This window comes from Hypanus sabinus, chromosome 1 (genome assembly GCF_030144855.1).
Source record: "Hypanus sabinus isolate sHypSab1 chromosome 1, sHypSab1.hap1, whole genome shotgun sequence".
In the NCBI taxonomy this organism is placed as follows: domain Eukaryota; kingdom Metazoa; phylum Chordata; class Chondrichthyes; order Myliobatiformes; family Dasyatidae; genus Hypanus; species Hypanus sabinus.
The window spans coordinates 43480552-43500109 of NC_082706.1; the positions used below are offsets into that span (position 1 = coordinate 43480552).

At 45.3% G+C, this 19558-nt stretch overlaps 2 protein-coding genes across 3 annotated transcripts in view; one reads left to right on the forward strand and one right to left on the reverse strand.

Moving 5' to 3' along the window:
* Window positions 1–2941, reverse strand: part of proser3 (proline and serine rich 3) — a 31858-nt gene extending 28917 nt beyond the window's left edge. For both annotated transcript variants that reach the window (XR_009511842.1, XM_059968448.1), the window contains exon 1: window positions 2874–2941. Coding sequence is in view for 1 of the 2 variants with exons in the window: in XM_059968448.1 (XP_059824431.1) it covers window positions 2874–2893 (20 nt within the window). In the remaining variant the exon portion in view is untranslated. The remainder of the gene's footprint in view (window positions 1–2873) is intronic.
* Window positions 2942–3110: 169 nt separating this feature from the next.
* Window positions 3111–19558, forward strand: part of lin37 (lin-37 DREAM MuvB core complex component) — a 31726-nt gene continuing 15278 nt past the window's right edge. The window contains exon 1 of the mRNA XM_059968458.1: window positions 3111–3195. The gene's annotated coding sequence lies outside the window, so the exon portion shown is untranslated. The remainder of the gene's footprint in view (window positions 3196–19558) is intronic.

Sequence of the window (19558 nt, forward strand, 5' to 3'; positions counted from 1 at the left end):
ATCATTTCACATTTCCCCCTCCCCCCACTACTTTCAAATCTCTTACTATCTTTCCTTTCGGTTAGTCCTGATGAAGAGTCTCGGCCCAAAACGTCGACAGTGCTTCTCCCTATAGATGCTGCCTGGCCTGCTGTGTTCCACCAGCATTTTGTGTGCATTATTCAATATACATATTTGATTTACATGTTTATTTACTATATTTTATTTTATTTATTATTACTTTTTTCTCTCTCTGTTAGATTATGTATTGCATTGAACTGCTGCTGCTAAGTTAACGAATTTCACATCACATGACGGTGATAATAAACCTGATTCTAATTCTATTACCCCTTAACCATCAGGCTTTTGAACCAAAGGAGATAACTACACTCGCCCTGTTATTGAAATGTTCACACAACCTATGGAATCACTTTCAAGGAATCTTCATCTCATGTTTTCGATATTTATTTCTTTTAGTTATTTGCACAGTTTGTTGTCTTTTGCACACTGGTTGCACGCCTGAATTGGTGTGGTCTTTCATTGATCCTATTATGGATTTATTGAGTATGCCCGCAAGAAAATGAATCTCAGGGCTGTAAATAGTGACATGGATGTGCCTTGATAATAAATTTATTCATTGTGAATGGGCAGTGAGGAAGGGGGATCTACTGAATCTCCGGTCTCTGACAGAAAAATTAATAGGAATGTTGTGAGAGTAAGATGGTTACCACAGACTCAGTGGGAACGGTCTGTTCCTGTACTATTTGGCTCTGGGAGGCTTTTAGAACTTGAGAAGTCGGTACCAAGGACAATAGCAGAGCAGTGGATATCCAGAATAATTAAGGGGCTGGATTTGAAAACAGGAACTAGAGGCAGGAAGCAGGACACTCAGCCACGTTGATCCTGCTGTCCAATTCACCTGGATCAGGGCTGCTCTTCTACCCAAACACCATTATCCCTGGCTCAGATCCACCTCTCTTGATCCCACTAACAGCTGGGAGATTCTTGAACCTTGAAAGGATCTGGTGCACAGAATCACAAAGGGCCACTGTGCTCTGAGTGGAGGAAAGATTTCTCCTCAGCTCGGACCCTGACACCAAGGGAGAAAATTTTTAAGAAAACGTGATAACTGGAAATCCTAAATAAACATAAAGTTCCAGAATTGCAGACCCCACCCAACCCAGACCACCCAATCCAATGCAAATACAAACCCCTCCAACCCTAGACACAGACCCATCAACTCAATGTAGTTGCACATCTCTCTGTAGCCCAAACGCAAACCCCTCCAACCCTAGACACAAACCCATCAACTCAATGCAGTTGCAGATCTATCCTGCCCAAATGCAGAACCCCTCCAACCCTAGACACAAACCCATCAACTCAATGCAGTTGCAGATCTATCCTGCCCAAATGCTGAACCCCTCCAACCCTAGACACAAACCCATCAACTCAATGCAGTTGCAGATCTATCCTGCCCAAATGCAGAACCCTTCCAACCCTAGACACAGACCCATCAACTCAATGCAGTTGCAGATCTATCCTGCCTAAATGCAGAACCCCTCCAACCCTAGACACAAACCCATCAACTCAATGCAGTTGCAGATCTATCCTGCCTAAATGCAGAACCCCTCCAACCCTAGACACAAACCCATCAACTCAATGCAGTTGCAGATCTATCCTGCCCAAATGCAGAACCCCTCCAACCCTAGACACAAACCCATCAACTCAATGCAGTTGCAGATCTATCCTGCCCAAATGCAGAACCCCTCCAACCCTAGACACAAATCCATCAACTCAATGCAGTTGCAGATCTATCCTGCCCAAATGCAGAACCCCTCCAACCCTAGACACAAATCCATCAACTCAATGCAGTTGCAGATCTATCCTGCCCAAATGCAGAACCCTTCCAACCCTAGACACAAATCCATCAACTCAATGCAGTTGCAGATCTATCCTGCCCAGATGCAGAACCCCTCCAACCCTAGACACAAACCAATCAACTCAATGCAGTTGCAGATCTATCCTGCCCAAATGCAGAACCCCTCCAACCCTAGACACAAATCCATCAAACTCAATGCAGTTGCAGATCTATCCTGCCCAAATGCAGAACCCCTCCAACCCTAGACACAAATCCATCAACTCAATGCAGTTGCAGATCTATCCTGCCCAAATGCAGAACCCCTCCAACCCTAGAAACAAATCCATCAACTCAATGCAGTTGCAGATCTATCCTGCCCAAATGCAGAACCCCTCCAACCCTAGACACAAATCCATCAAACTCAATGCAGTTGCAGATCTATCCTGCCCAAATGCAGAACCCCTCCAACCCTAGAAACAAATCCATCAACTCAATGCAGTTGCAGATCTATCCTGCCCAAATGCAGAACCCCTCCAACCCTAGACACAAATCCATCAAACTCAATGCAGTTGCAGATCTATCCTGCCCAAATGCAGAACCCCTCCAACCCTAGAAACAAATCCATCAACTCAATGCAGTTGCAGATCTATCCTGCCCAAATGCAGAACCCCTCCAACCCTAGACACAAATCCATCAAACTCAATGCAGTTGCAGATCTATCCTGCCCAAATGCAGAACCCCTCCAACCCTAGACACAAATCCATCAAACTCAATGCAGTTGCAGATCTATCCTGCCCAAATGCAGAACCCCTCCAACCCCTAAATGCAAATCACCCAGTTCAAAGCAAGTGCAGAGACCCATCAACTCCATGCATAAGTGGAACCCCCAATCCAATGTACCTTTCAATCCGTTTCCAAACCCATAAACCTCACCACAGCCACACAACCCACTCGACAGCACCAACCCAAGAAGCCCCATAAATTGGCAGCCCACCCTCTACCTTTTTACCCCCTCCCCTCCCCTCCCCTCACTCACTCTCCCGTCGCTCGCTCCATCTCGCTCGCGCCCAGCGGGCCCAACGGCTTTCGCCTTACGTCACGCGTCCCAAGCGGCGTCGGTGGGCGGAGTTAACGGTCGGCCGGGTGACGGACAGGGAGAGGAAGACAATGGAACCAACCACCGTGAAAAGACTGGCTCCTCCCCCGTCCGGCTTCAGATAACGCTGCCAATCTCGAGGGTGGGCGGGACGGGTCTCCGCCAGCCAGTGCGCGATGACGTCAGCGCGCAGAGGAGGGAGACGGTTGGAGGATCGGTCGTTGGCGGGGTTGTTGGGGGAGAGACGTCGCCTGAGGATCTGGTGAGCGCGATGGCGGTGCGGTTGGAGCGGAATCGCTCCGATAGGGCAGTGGGAAGGATAAGCAGCCCGGCGACTGGGCATCGGGGAGGGCTGGGCGGCAGGAAAGCGCGGCGGAATCATATCAATGGGATTGATAGAGCTTGCCCACTTTTGACATGTAACCGGAAGTAGATGTCCGCCATTGATATGTACAGTATTTGAATTGGTTTATTATTGTCGCATGTACCGAGCTACCATGAAAAGCTTGTCTTGCGTTATGTTCATACAGATAAAATCATTACATAGCACCTTGAAGTAGAACAAAGTAAAATAATAGCAATGCAGAATAAAGTACAACAGCTACAGAACAGGTAAACAAATACAGTGCAAAATCAGATCGAGATAGATTGTGAGCGAAAAGTCCATCTTACTGCACTAGGGAACCGTTCAATAGTCCGATCAAAGTAGGGCAGAAGCTGTCCTCGAGCCTGGTGGTATGTGCTTTTAGGCTTTTCAGTCCTGATGAAGTGTCTCATCCGGAAGTAATGACTAATCGTCTCCACAAATGCTGCCTGACCTGTTGAGTTCCTCCAGCATTTTGTACATGTTGATTCATATCTTCTGCTTGATGGTAGGAGGAAAGAAGAGAGATTTTCTAGGGTGGGAAGGATCTTTGATTACCCTGGTTGCTATAATGGGGCCGCAAGAAGTATAGACGGAGTCCAGGGAGGGGAGACTGAGCTGTGTCTACAACTCTGCAGTTTTGTGTGGCCATGTGTAAGGCTTTTGCCATACCAAGCTGTGGTGCATCCAGCTGGGATGTTTTCTATTATGCATCAATAAAAAATGGTGAGGGTTTGTTTTCAGATTTATTATCACTGACAGATGTCATGAAATTTATTTTGTGACAGTAGTACTGGACATAAAGATTACGGCAAGTTAAAATAAATTTATAAAGTAAAAGAGGAATAATGAAGTAATGTTAATGGATTTATGAACCATTCAGAAATTTCCCTGATGTAATGTGTTAAGCACCTTTTTGCTATATTTTATAACAAACAACAATTAACTCAGAGTGGATCAATCATACACATGTTTACTTGTTACAAGGGAAGGCTGTTGCTGCAGAGGAGCCAGTGGTAGCTTTGAGAAAACAGACAGCATAGTCACTCTTATATACAAGTGTTATCTACTTGCACTAGTTCAGCAACAGGGCACACTCTGTTAGTCTGCTTGATTAGTGTACCTAACATTCATCCAGTAACCAAATCTGCTCATCTTTCAGCAGATTGTAATATTCATGGTCCATCTGCATAACGTTGCATAAACACTATTAACAAAGACTCTGGTACAATACAGATTCCACTTTGTTACTACAAGAAAAGTATATTTCCACATTCCCTCCTTTTTGCTGTTTTATGTCAACATTACATTTCACTAATAGTAATTGAAATATGAATATATGTGTACAACAATGATGTGGTTTCAAAGCTTAACCCCAAAATTCCCTTTTCATCCGTCCACTTTAAAGAATACCTTTCCTTTCCTTAATATCCTCTCCTTCATCCTGTTATTTTACACAAAAAATGGTAAAAGAATAACAGCCATTATAATACCAATAGTTACACCATAATGCAGAATAGTTGCCCACCATCCTCCCAGTTTGCCAGATGGCCACCATCCATGTCCCAAAGTGTTATATTCATGGTACTGATCCCCTACTTTGCTAAACTCTTTGGTAGCTTCTCAAATGTGTTTTGTCAAGTTAGTTATGTTTTCTGTTTTGTCAGGTATGGAAGTACAGCATCCTTGCCCTATCAGGGCACAAGTACCCCCACTTTCTGATAGAATAAAATCCAAAGACATTCTGTTCTCTAATTCTGCTGTACCAATTCAGTTCTGACAACAACTTTAATGCTTGCTATTTTCTCCAAAGCTGATCCCATATTAATCAGTTCCTGGGAAGTCCAGCAGTCCCACATCCTGGAAAGACAATCATCCAGAATCTCTTGGTCTCTTTTATGGATCTCTGGTGCCACCAGACCAGAGGGTGGTGAGGTAGTGACACCAGCTGTCACTTGTGGGGCACTGTATAGGCAAGATAACAACAGACCTTCCAGGGTCAAGGCTCTCTCTTTACTTCAGGGTGGGGGGAGGGAGCATGCCCAGCAGCCAGGGATAGGCCTGGTTACCACACACCCAATAAGTGCAGTTCAGTAGACAGGCAGGACTGAGACTTTTCAGTTCTGTGTGTGTACTGTTACTGCTTCCCGGAGAGGGACCCTTGCCTTTCCAATTGTAGTGACACATTACCTGATCAATACCGCACTAGACAGCTTCATGTGGGGGATCTGGTCACTGTCCCCATACTCACTGTGGCTGCACCAATCGCACATAAAAGGGGGAACATACCATCCATTAAAGTACTAGCAACAGCATTCAGTGTCTGTCTTGTAAAGGTTCAGTTTTCAGTTTGGCTCCACTCGTCCCCGAGCTATTTCAAAACATGTACATTGAACCCCATTCACTGGAATTATAGGGAACTGCCTAGTGCGTATTCCTCCTTTACTGTGGGATGGAAGATGGGTAGAAATCCAACATGCTGAAACATTGGGCATATTCCTAACTAAGTGAAACGAAAGAGTTATGAGCAGGGGCACTGTTAATATATGGCAAAGCATCTGCTAGTTCCAGCATCACCAATACCAGCAGGGCAATCAGTGCAGTGTTAAGGGGTCTCATGTTTTTATTGTCTCGGAAGTCTTATTACAGTGTGAGGCATGTATCTACAATAATTTTTCTCGTGTCTTGATAGCTGTATTTGTCACCAACAGTACCTGAAATGGTCTTTCAAACCGAGGTTACAAAATTTTCCCTCTTAAATCTCCAGGCTCTAAGTCATGGTACTTAGTAATTACCTTCCCAGTAAAGTGGGTACCATTGTCACTAGACAGTTTCCATGGGAACCCATTATTTCCTTCAATAAACATTTAGCTTCTATAACCACATCAACCTTTCTATAAGGAAATGCTTCAACTCATGGTGAAAAACATCAATAATGACCATTACATTTTTCTATCCTTCACATGGAGGTAATTCTATAAAATCCATCTGTACCTGCATGAACGGTCCATTCGAGGGTGATGTATGAGATCCTACCACCTTCACCAGTGTCCGTGGATCTTGTAACATACCTATCATACATTGTTCACAAACACGATTTACAGCTTGCAGTTAATCTGGTACATCATGTTTGATTTATGCAGTCTATTAATCCCTTCTTGCCCACACTGTGTGAACGTGTGAGCACAGCGTGTAATCCAGGTAACAATTCTGCAGAGGCATCCATCGAGGTGACGCCAAAGGCCACTGTGTTGGTCACAGACCTGTTGGGTCCAACAGCTTTGCTCCTCGGGGGAGGCCCGTAGACCTTCACGTCATCAACATTGGAGACACTGACGAAGCCAAACTATTCTGAGTGGCTATGTCCTCAGAGACGCCAAGTGAGGGCTGGAGATGAGCCTACTGCGAGAAATATCATCAGTATGACCTGTCTGTGCTGAACATTTAAAGCTAGCTTCCTGTTTAGGCTCCTGGACAGCCAGTAAGTACATATAATTCTTAATTGGGGAACCAGATGAGGCGAGAAGTCCCCTAAGTTTCCAGATTTGTCTGTAGTCATGTGCTACCCCAAAGGTGTAGCAGGATATATACACAGAACGATTCTTGTCTAGGATACACACTCTGGTAAGAACAATAAGTTTTGCCTGTTGGGCAGAAGAGGATGGAGAGAGCAGCATCTTCAGCAACATGGATAGGACTGGTGATGGCATATCCTGCACTGGCCTTACAGGCAAAGCAGAAACATGCACAAAGAAAATCAAATTGGCACCAGTAATAGGCACCTCAGTCAAATCAACATGGGGCTTACTTATTACCTTAGTGACGTTTCGTCGTATTGTGAATCTCCATTGTCTTTGATAGGTAGAAGGGTGGCTGGTTTAAGAGTTGTGCACCAGACGTTTCGAATACTTAGTCCCTCTGCTAGAGTGAGGTGTTTAGTAGCACAGCAAGTTAGCAGTGTTTCAAATGCGTGGGGTAGAATGGTTCGGGTTTCTAGACTGGGCCTGTGGTACAACATACTAGGTGGCTGCCAAGGCAGGCAGGCAGCCTGGCAGTTCCCTGGAAATTGGATCTAGTTTGGTTGCTATGATAAGCATCTATCCTGTGATCAGGAGTGCCAGCACAAACTCCTCCCTACAGTATATGAATAAGCAGAATTCTTTATCATAGTCTGGTAGCCCCAATGCAGAGGCAGACAATATTGCAATCTTGATGCTGTCAAATGTGCCTTCTGCCTCAGGGGTCCAGACCTGTGTGTCTGGTTGCTTTGGCAGGGAGATGTCCTGGAGAGGCCTGGCAATGGCTGCATAATCTAAAATCCACTGTCTGCAATATTCTGTCATGCCCAAAAACTACTTCATTTCACAGCTTGTTTTGGGCCACGGTGCCTCAGTTATAGCCTCTATCTAGGTTTTCACAAGACAGAAGACACCTAATGCCCTAAGTATGTAATGATTGATTGAAACCCGTTGCAGTTTCTGCTTGGAGACGTTCTGTTCTTTTGGCTAGCTCACAGAGGAAATAGACGGAGTTATGTTCACATTCTGCTTGTCTGGGGAAGCCAGTTAAAGGTCATCAAGATAGACTGCTTTAATAACTTTAAATCAACAAGGTGTGGTTACTGGGAGAAGATAGTAGGGCTTTCAGTGTAGCCCTGAGCCAGCCTCCTACAAGTGCACTGTTGTCCTTTATAAGTAAGGGTAAACAAGTACTGTGAGTCAGGATGGCTGGGGATAGAAAAGAAGGCTGAACACAGGCCTACTACAGAGTAAAATTTAGAGTCACTGGGGATTGTTGTCAAGACGGTAGCAGGATTCGGGACAATAGGGTGGTACAACCATGTCGTTAACAGCTCTCAGATCTTGTACGAGCCTCCAAACATTCCTTCCTGGTTTCCTAACTGATAGAATATGGGGGTTGCAAGGGCTGGTAGTGGGTATAATAATCCCCTGTTGTAGAAGGGATTCAACAACACCTCAGATCCCCTCCTTAGTCTCTGGGGAAAGAAGACACTGTGCCCTGATGGACACTTTATTGATGGGTTGATGGGAACTTTATGTGGCTCAGCTGTGAGCATCTTACCTGTCTCATTTGGCTGGAGGGCCCGAAGTTGCATTGGGCCTTGGAAAGTAAAGGTTCCACATCAGCACTGAACAGCATCTCTCTACAACTTCCTTTCAAAGGTTGCCTCTGCTCCTGATGTACTGGGGAGCAATAAAAGAAAAGGCTTGCCTCCTTACATGCACCACAGACTCCATCCAGTCATTTTCAGTACCTTCTGTCATTGCAGTCCTCACAGACCCTTGACCATTGGTCCAAGGTCCTTTGCCACCTTACCTCTGGACACTGCTAGAGTTTGGTGGGTTTCCCTGTTCTCCTGGAATTGTATCGTCCACTGATCCTCACGGGACGTCAAGCTGCCACTGCTATACCACATATATTTCAGAAGTGTATAGAACAATTTCCTTACCAATATAGTCCAATTTCTGATGCATAAAATGACCATTTCACGCCGAGTCATAATAAGCTGTACAGTGAAGTTAACCATGCCACTTATCGAGTTGTAAGTCTAAAGAGAACCTAGAGAAATCTCTGAGGCTTTCAAGGCACAAAACCAGGGATTTTGTTCTCCATCCTAAACAGGCCAGCTTGAGGGCTGATTGCAATTCAGAAGGGCTGAAGACCTTTCAACGTAATAGTAATTGTAGGTCCCATACACTGCTCATTCAGCATTCCTGAATATTGTTCCATTTTTTTGTTCTACTGTGTATATTCTTCTAAACTCACCTTTACCTTGTGTCTCCAGAATTAGCCTTTCTAGGAAAGACTGCATGTAATGCATCGTACAAATTTTTCTAAACATCTTCATTTGGCACGGTGACAGGTCCTGGCCTGGCACTGTTATAACGTTCTTGAAAGCCTTGAAATTTAACCTCATAAAATTCAAATCTGGGGTCCAGCCATGTCCTCATTAAGGTTTCCAAATCCTAAGACTAGGTTCATGTCTCAAAATAATAGTTTTAAGTTTCTGAATAGCTTTTTCTAAACCTATCTCTGGGATGGGCAGTTATTCTACCATGGCCTGTAATTATGCCATCCAGTATCGATATACATCCTCGGTTCCCCATCCAGCCCCGCGGAGAAATACCGTAAGGGGAGTACTCCAGGAGGTGGTGTGGTTGGTTGTCCTTCCTGATCCTGACTAGTGGTCAACGCACTGCTTCTAATTCCATATCTTGCTAAGGCTTAGGGGGATATAGTTTGGGTCTTCGAAGGCTCTGAATGATAGATTTTTCAGGATAAAGTGATGGACTTGATTTGATCCACTGAATCTGGAGCAGGAGTTTCAGGATTAGGTGTTGTCACTGCACCACTTTGTGTTTTCAGAAACATATATGGAGGAGAGGAAATCATTGTCCTCCTTGGGAGAGACCAATGACACGTCGGCCAACCTCTCCTCCTTTTTCTAAGCTGACTAGCGATTATACTACAGTGCTTACTTTGCTCATAACCCTTTTTTGATTCTGCCTCCCAATCCTTTTGCCCGATGCCAGCCCCCTAGTCCTGAGTCGACATAGTAGTAGTAGTAGTCCTAATCCTCAGATGCCGGACATCTCACATGCTTAATTCTTGTCATAAAAGGGGCCCCTTTCCTCCCATACCATTTTCAACTGCTGAACCTTACCCTGATTAGAAGACTCGGGCAGTGGGAAGGGTTTGTCAGTATTCCTTGTCCATTTAACCCATCTGGGCAATTATTCCAATAGTTCTTTCCCATAATTATTAAACACCATGAGACAGGGAAGGACTTTCCTTGTCCCGTTAATACTACTTTCTATTCTCCCTTCATCACCCTACTTACTGATTTTGTTTTTCTCTCTCTTCTTTCTTGCATCCTGTAAGGATTATACTCAGCTTCTACAAACACCACTCTTACTTACTTTTCACTGGAACCGGGACATTCCTGGCACCAGATCTTGGGTGTCCCTGACACTCGTGCCAGTCATATCTAATCATTGATACCCATGTGTTTCTGGTCATCCTGCATAAAGCATCGGAATCACGGAAAGAGAAACTGATCCGCTCAATAGACGGTAGCTCAGATCACAATGTACGGAACGAGAACGGGGCAGAACCTGGTATTTGCTACTCACCTGAACAAAAAACAAACTTACTTCTTGGTGATCACTCCACTACCGGAGTTTTCCCCGGGGTCAGGCATTCACCAGAATCCCCCTTGGTGTTTTCATGCACCAAAACATGGGATTTCAGTGGAACCTCCAGGTTCTGTCGAGCGCCTTTTCACTACATCTTGTAATAAACAACAATTAACTCAACTGGATCTGCTGCACATTTATGCAGCGAGGAAAGGCAACACCACACAATAGCCAGTGGTAGCTTCGAAAAAACTAACAGCTTGTTATCTACCTATGTCAGTTCAAGAATAGGGTGCACACTGTGTCAGCTTAATCAGCATACTTGGCATTCTTCCAGTAAGTGAATCAGCTTGTCTTTCAGAAGTTTGTCATATACCCATCACCATAATGTTGGATGAACATCAAAGCACTCCGGTACAGTGAAGGTTCCATTTTGTTACAGACAAAAATGCCATTTTGTTCCTACAAGTAAAGTAGGTTTCCACAAATGAGATGCAAGCATGCCCTCAGTGGTGAGGGCCCTTACTGATTGACACTGCCTTCTTGAGGCATCGCCACTTGAAGCTGTGACTGTGATCAAAGTCACCAGAGAAACACTGAAGCTGGTGATCTAGAAGTGTTTATTCAGTACAACAAGCAGGCATAATTGGAGACACTCTTGGTAGAGGCTCCCTGACTCAACATTAGATCACATTTTTATATCCTAAAAATCAAGGGTAACAGCAGGATCATTCTCTAGTTACGATGCATTCATAAGGCTTTCTTTGAGTTACATATACAGTCGGCCTTCTTTATCCGTGGGTTCCGCATGCGTGGATTCTACCAACCGTGGGTCAGGAAAACCCAGAAGTTCTCTCTTCAGCACTCATTGTTTGAGCATGTACAGACTTTTTTCTTGTCATTATTCCCTAAACAATACAGTATAACAACTATTTAAATAGCACTTACATTGTATTAAGTATTATAAATAATCTAGAAATGATTTTAAAGTACAGGCAGTCCCCGGGTTATGAATGAGTTCTGTTCCTGAGTCCATCTTTAAGTCGGATTTGAAGTCAGAACAGGTACATATAGTATTATTTAGCGTCAGTTAATCAAACGTTAGTCTTAGTATGTATTTTACCTTTCTATGCATATAAAAGACTTAAGAAATGTATGTATTTCAATAATTAAACCACTGCGTTGCTTAGTAATAATTGTAGCTTTCATTGGGGCAGGGCCTTTCACATGCTCCATTAAAATTGTTCCGATTGTTGACCGACTGTAGCCTGACGCTTTTCTGACGACCGATGGCGTTTCATCTCTTTCCGAGCACTTTATTACTTCCACTTTATTTTCAATCGTGATTGTTATTATTTTCGTGAACAGAAACACTGCAGATTCAGAGCTGCACTGGGTCCTAAAGACCACCACACTGTCACAGGTTAAATAGGGGACTTGAGCATTCGTGTTTTTTGGTATCCGTGGAGGGTCCTGGAACCAATTCCCCACAGATAAGGAGGGCCAACTGTACTTTTCAACACCTCAATCTTCACACCAACACTCCAAACACACCAAATTGAATGTTAATCATCACTGTCTCTGGGCTACCTTCATACATATGCAGACATCTCAGGACAATGGGGTGTTTCCTGGTTTGCAATCTGCAGCACCAGTAAGAATATTGTTCTGAGCAGCATTTTAAATTCAATCTACAACCAGCATTCAGATCTGAAGACTCATTACTGTTGAAATTAATATTTTCTATATTCCATAACTCCATAATATTTTTCCCAAGGAAGACCAAACTTCAAGAAGGATCTAATCAAGTAGGACAGCAAAAATGCCCTGGACCTCGGAGCCCCCTTTCCCAATTAACTGTCCTATCCTCTCTGCATCTATGTTTACGCTATCGTCCCTAATGGACAGTACAAGCAGAGATCATTCTAGAACTGTGACCAACTGTCTTTAAGTTGCAGCTTTATATTCACATGCCTGTATCCTCCTTCCCTCCTGGCCAATTGCAGTTTAATCACATTATTTACGTCCACCTCTTCATTATCTGATAGCTAAAAGTCAGCAATGGCTGTCAGTGGTTGCTGTCTGGTCAGGGGCACCAGCAAAGTGAGTGTATCAGACTCACAGACAATGGTTCACACTCCATGCCATAACAAAAGATTGTTAGAAAGATCTGACAAATAAGTCTCTCAGACCTTTTCATTACTGTAGAAGGGGTTAGGGCAGTCTCTATTTGAATGGCTGCAAGGATCTCACCCCAGTGGCACCCCCTCCTGGACTGTCCAGTCAAGGGCCCAGTTCAGTTGTATTCACTCCCCATTCAGTCTGGGGTGACTGCGTTCAGACACTGTGTGTAATGTTACGAAATTCCCGTAACTGGATCACTTACCAGCAAAGATAGAGAGGTCCGTTGAAGTCTGATGGTACTATTTTTAAAAGTATTTATTGATAAAGGGCACAAAAAGAAGATTAATGCAAACATACGTCATCAATACTAAATCTAAGCGCGGGTATAATAATAACCATTAAGAAATAACTCTATCATTGTCTAGGGGTTACTGTATTGTCCGATAGAAAGGTAAGTCACTATCAGTTCATTCAAGCTGGGTTTAAAACTGATGCGGTTTAAACTTGCCCAAGTCTTTTATGATGTCAATCCATTGAGTCAGGGGAGCAGGTTTCCCCGTTGTTAGCTAAAAAGCCGTTTTCCGTGGTTTCAGCCACCAATTCCAGCCACAGAATTGAATGCATGTGGCTTGGTTTCCGATGACCGTCTGCTGTTATGTGGTCGCTTAACGTTTCTTCTGGTGCGTCTGAGGGGTTGTTCCTACAGCCCCTCTTTTATTCTGACTCGCAGGGTCATAGATGTCAATAAGGTTGGGGGTGATGCAATCTCTCCCTCAACCAGCCCACTTTGCCCGAGGGCATTCACGTAGCAGAGCATCTCAATCCACAAATCTGTCTCCAAGAGACAATGGTCATGTCCCGTAGCTTTACATCGCTATGGGGGGGGGGGGAGAAACGTGACATCCTGCACGTCTCCCCCTCATGTCTTGGGCCCCCCTTTTGACTCAACCCAACAGTGATCTGGCGATTCTCACAAAGGAGGGGGCTACGGACTTAACACCCCCTTTCTTCAACGCGTTTTTTACCATCGAGAAAAAAACGAAATAATACCGAGTCTTACAGGGGGTTAGAATCCAACACAACACCAAAGTTTTTTTTCTACAGAGTAATACAGTTATACATTCAATTCAGTATCTAAACAGTTAACGACTTCAGTGTCACTTTCTTTAATATCTTAACATCTTGTACCGTACTAACGTCTTGTAGCATCAGACTTCAATTTAATAACCACCTATTTTATTTTTTTCAGCAACAAAACTAAGGAGGTGTGCTCTTAGCTTACGTGCATCTACAAAAGTTTATGTAAATACTAGTCTTTCGGTCGTTTTCAAACTGAACAGGCAGGCTTCCAAGGGGATTGTCTTTATTATTCACAGGCTTTGTCGAAATCCCGTACAACCGGCTTTGCTATTTAAAAATGGTGTCCCCCTTAACCGTCGCCTCTTTTCCGGGGAATTTGAGTAAGGTGGCGAGATAAACCCTCGCCCGCCTGTTCCATAGGAATTATTTTATCAACACCGTGTCCCAAACTTAGCCCATCTTCTGAATTTCCACCCCCCTCTGTAATTTTACACAGGTGGCTAACCCTCTCGTCAGGCCCCTTTAGACTATGTGGTTTCAGTTCGACTTCCTTGCTCAAGCAGAATTTCAAATTCTGCCCTTTTACACCACACGCTGGAATAACAATAGCGTGGGGGGCCTGTCATATTCTGGCTTAATCTGTAAGCGATCTGCAGGGCTTAAAATTTCTTCATTCGATTTGGGAACTACAGATTTCCCGTTTCCTTCAATGATAATTCTTATCTCCCCATTCTTAAACTCTGCATTAACTTTGAACACACCTTCGAGCACAAACACCTGGGAACTCTCACTTCCCACTGTTACCAAGGTTAACCCTTTTTCCACTGAACCAAGTCTATCTGACCCACAAGGACGGCCGTCCTGTTCCACTGAGTCAAATACCTCAGACTTTTTCTGAGCTCCGTTACTAGGTTCAGTACCACGTGTATCCTCATCTTGGACACACTCAAACAGGACATTGGCCTCTTCCAGGCTTTCAATACCCGTACCCTTTTCAAATTCTAAGTTCCCCCGATCCTCCCAGGTACTCTCTGGGCAACTCCCTTCCGGAGTAAACTCAACCCCGCGGGCTGAAACAAACTCATCTGCCAACCCAGCAGACTTCTTCAAGGTAATGGCATACTTTTCCTTTAGGACTGCCCTCATTTCATTATCGGGAACTCCTTCAGAATTTTCAACTTCTTCAAACAGTTCTGCCAAACCAGACCTGGACCTCTTAACCGCTCTAGCGGTTCCTCATCTTTATTTCCGGCCTCTAGGACCTTTCTCCTCGCTAAGGGGAGATCTACCTCCGCTTCCTTACCCTCTTTTACTTTACTACTCTTCGTTTTACCACCCTCTAAACCCTTGTGGTACAAGGTCGGTAGAAACATCTCGGCCAAATCGAAACTGGCCAGATTTAAACTGCTCTCGTTCTCAGCTGCCTTTCTTGACAGGCTGCGAGTGACCGCGCATGCGGGGTAGATCTTGGAATCTAGGGGCGGGGCCGCAACACTCACCAGTCGGCTGGCCATCGTCATGGCTGCCCAAACCTTACCACCTGCTAAATCGTTACCGAGAAGGACGTCCGCATCCTTCCTCGGGAATTCTGATCGCACCCCTATTTCAGCTAGTCCAGATACCAGCTCACAATCCATAATGACCTTATGTAAGGACACCATTTCTGTTCCTTTACTTATCCCCTTTACAGCTACCATTCTCGTCTTTCGACCAAATTCTAGTACCTTACTGCTGATCAACGACAGCTCAGCCCTCGTGTCTCTCCAGAGTATCTCCCTCCCTCACAGACATGATTCTGTGTGACAGACAAGTCTCCAACCCTTCTCGTACTCTGTCTACCCGGAGCTCTCTTGTCGATCTACTGATTACCACGGCACATCCGATAGGGACTGCTGCTTTCCCCTTTCCTGTTTCTTTCCTCGGAGCAAAGCACCGCGATGCAATATGCCCCACTTTTCCACAATTAAAACAGGTCAAGCCTGGAAATCTCTGGCCGTTTGGCCTTTCCCCCTCGACCTTACCACTAGCTCCCGGCGGGACCTCTGCCTCAGCCGGCGGACTTTCTCGATCATTCCCACGGTCTCTCTGGGTACTTTTATTCGAGGAAAACTTTGTCTTGTGGGTTAGGACATGTTCATCTGCGAACCTAGCAAATTCTGAGATGGACTTATCCGGCTTCTCATTCAGATACGTCCGGATATCCTCCAAAACACACCCTTTAAGTTCCTCAATCAGAATTAACTCCCTGAGACGCCCATAATCTTCTCCCACTCTCTCTGCGGTGCACCACCAGTCCAAGAGCACACCCTTCTCATAGGCAAACTCGGTATGCGTCTGATTCCACCCTTTCTTTAAACTTCTAAACTTTTGTCTATACGCTTCAGGTACTAGCTCATAACCCCAGAGAATGGCCACCTTTACTTTGTCATAACTCTCCTCCTCTCCCTCCTCCATGGCCAACGGCGTATATGCCCGCTGTGCCTTCCCCTTTAACACACTTTGTAACAGCACCACCCACTGACCTTTGGGCCACTTCTGATTCACTGCCACCTTTTCAAAAAGCAAGAAGTAACTATCGACGTCCGTTTCCTCGAACGGAGGTACTAGCCTCAATTCTCAACTAACATTGAAACGCTCCTCTCGGTCTGACCCCAGAACTCGTGGCTCTTGCCGTAACTTCTCCATCTCCAAGTCATGTTTCCTCTGTTTCTCTTTTTCATCTGCTTCCAGCTGTTTTAACATTTCATGCTCTCTCTCTCTCTCGGTTCTCTCTCTCTCGGCCCTCTCCCTCTCTTTCTCTCCCTCGGCCCTCTCCCTCTCTTGCTCTCCCTCGGCCCTCTCCCTCTCTTGCTCTCCCTCGGCCCTCTCCCTCTCTTGCTCTCTCTCGGCTGCCTCCAGCTGCTTTAACTTAACTGCATGTTCCAACTTTAATTTCTCCAACTCTAACAGCCATCCCACTAGCGGGTGCCTCTTCAGGGATATTTTCCAATACCTCATCTGTAAACTCCTTCTTCCCAACATAATACTGAGTTATTGCCCTTCGCACCTCCTGCTTTTTCATTGACAACCTCACCCCTGCAAGGTTTAACTCCTTCGCCAATTTTATCAAGTCAGATTTGGAGGCCACCTCCAGCGCCTCCAAAGTCGGGTTTTCTATAAATTCACCCACGTCCATCTTTGCTGGTTTCCCATCTGGCTACCCGCGTAACCAGATCCAAGTTTTGGACTTACAATCCCGATTCACTGGCCTCCCAATTTGGTGTCAAATCCCGAGACGAGAACCCCAACTTTGTTACGAAATTCCCGTAATTGGATCACTTACCAGCAAAGACAGAGAGGTCCATGAAGTCTGATGGTACTATTTTTAAAAGTATTTATTGATAAAGGGCACAAAAAGAAGATTAATGCAAACATACGTCGTCAATACTAAATCTAAGCGCGGGTATAATAATAACCGATAAGAAATAACTCTATTGTTGTCTAGGGGTTACTGTATTGTCCGATGGAAAGATAAGTCACTATCAGTTCGTTCAAGCTGCAGCATTGTTGGGTTTAAAAGTGATGTGGTTTAAACTTGCCCAAGTCTTTTATGATGTCAATCCGTTGAGTCAGGGGAGCAGGTTTCCCCGTTGTTGGCTAAAAAGCCGTTTTCCGTGGTTTCAGCCACCAATTCCAGCCACAGAATTGAATGCATGTGGCTTGGTTTCCGATGACCGTCTGCTGTTATGTGGTCGCTTAACGTTTCTTCTGGTGCGTCTGAGGGGTTGTTCCTACAGCCCCTCTTTTATTCTGACTCGCAGGGTCATAGATGTCAATAAGGTTGGGGGTGATGCAATCTCTCCCTCAACCAGCCCACTTTGCCCGAGGGCATTCACGTAGCAGAGCATCTCAATCCACAAATCTGTCTCCAAGAGACAATGGCCATGTCCCGTAGCTTTACATCGCTATGGGGGGGGGGGGGGGAGAAACGTGACATCCTGCACGTCTCCCCCTCATGTCTTGGGGCCCCCTTTTGACTCAACCCAACAGTGATCTGGCGATTCTCACAAAGGAGGGGGCTACGGACGTAACAGTAATTTCTTCTCTTTCCCAGTCTGCCATGCCACTGAAGTTGTGGAACCTGATGTCTCTGCTGTAACTCAGATTCCTTCCCATAAGTTTTCCACAATATCTTTCTATTCTGATCTCTAAGACTAATCATCTACCTTCAGGAGCCAGCCTGCATTGCAGAGTTACAGTTATCTGTTCACGGCTTGCTGTCACACCGTTTCACTGTCTTCTGCCTTTGCATTTATTGCATTAGGTGCGGTCAGAACTGGAGAAGACTGCTGGTGTTCATTACTTGGGTGCAATGATACTGTTACGGGGTACATTCGATCCCTCATTCAATTTGTGAGGACGATAAGATGAGTCATACGGTTTAACCTGCATCTAATGTTCCTACTGGCTGCCTCACCAGCATTGTACACCAACATGGGTGTCATTCACTCAGAACTCCACCTGGGAGCAAAACTTGTCTTTTCATCCAACTCCCTTACCAACTGGCTGTGGGAGAGCATCTTCTCTCCCTTTGGCTCTCTCTAGTCAGCAGTATGTTGCCGCTGTTTTGCTCGATACCTCAATGTGTTACCCTGTTTACAGTGGTCCTTCACATCTCCATATAATCTTACTAACTTGGCATGTGTAGTTTTTTATCTGTACAAGTGTAATTTCTGTTGTTTCTAGTTCTTCTGCTGCCTTCCTTACACTGATGTCTGCCCAGTCATTTACTGTCTGCTCCTTACTATCCGCTTTCTAGTGAGCCTTTACTTTAATCACTGCTCCCTCTCAGGCAGCTGCACTACTTCTAACAGCTCCTGACTGTGCTTGGCCACGACCCTTGGGACCTCCTGACATGATTCCCGCACGTTGCCGTCTCGCCTCTCTGCTTGGGGCTGCTGTCTCTCTGTGGGTCACATGTTCACCGCCCCTGTCTTGTCCATGTTATTTCTCCATTTCCTGAGTACAGCCTTACTCGGTGTGTCCAGGATAGTATCTTCATTGTTTCCAAAAGCCTACAGAAAGCTGCAATTCTGAGTCTCAAATACCTGAGGCTGACTTCAATCAGTCCTCGTTGTTTCACCTCTTGCACTGGTAATGTCAATTGCCTCTCCAGTCGAGAGCAGTGTCAGTTATTGATGCTGTCGACCCCTCGTCCGCTAACATCTCAAATTGTCAGCCCTCTAATAAACCTTTTGTGCACGATCATGGATAACCAGCACTGGCAATAGAGGATAGCACCAGCCGTGTGCCTGACCACGAGCTCGGTAACCTGGTCAGCAGTCAAATCGGTAAGACAGGGTGCTGCTATGGATTCTGCCTGCTTTGGTGAGTGATTCTCACACCTTTCTCTCTTTTCAGGACGCTGCCTTCAACCATTCAACCACAGCTGTAACAAATCACCTCCTTAACCTTTCCACGTCTATTCCAGCAGTTCCTTGCTGGGTGCCCTGGCACACAAAGCAAGTCATCTCTAACGTCACAGCAGCTCCATCCACTACAGCTACTCTGGGACCTCTCTTCCCCCTCCTCTTGTCTATCTCACCGGCCCACTGCTGTCCCTAAATCTAAAACTTCCTGGTGGGCTGAGCTCATGGCTTCCTTCAGCATTCTCAGGAAGACTGGGTCATCTCTCCCTGGATTATCTGACCCTGAATACTCGTACACTCAGTATTTACATTCACATAATCCATGGCAGGCTCATCAGCCCTCTGAACCACTGACATTATCGTTCCCCAGTTACGCCCACCTCCCCCCACTTGCTGCCTCAGTTCCCCCCATAAAGAAGCGAACTCTCTCTTCATTGCTGGTATTCCCAGTAGTTGTCCATGTACTATCCTCCACTCCCTGGGCCATATAGT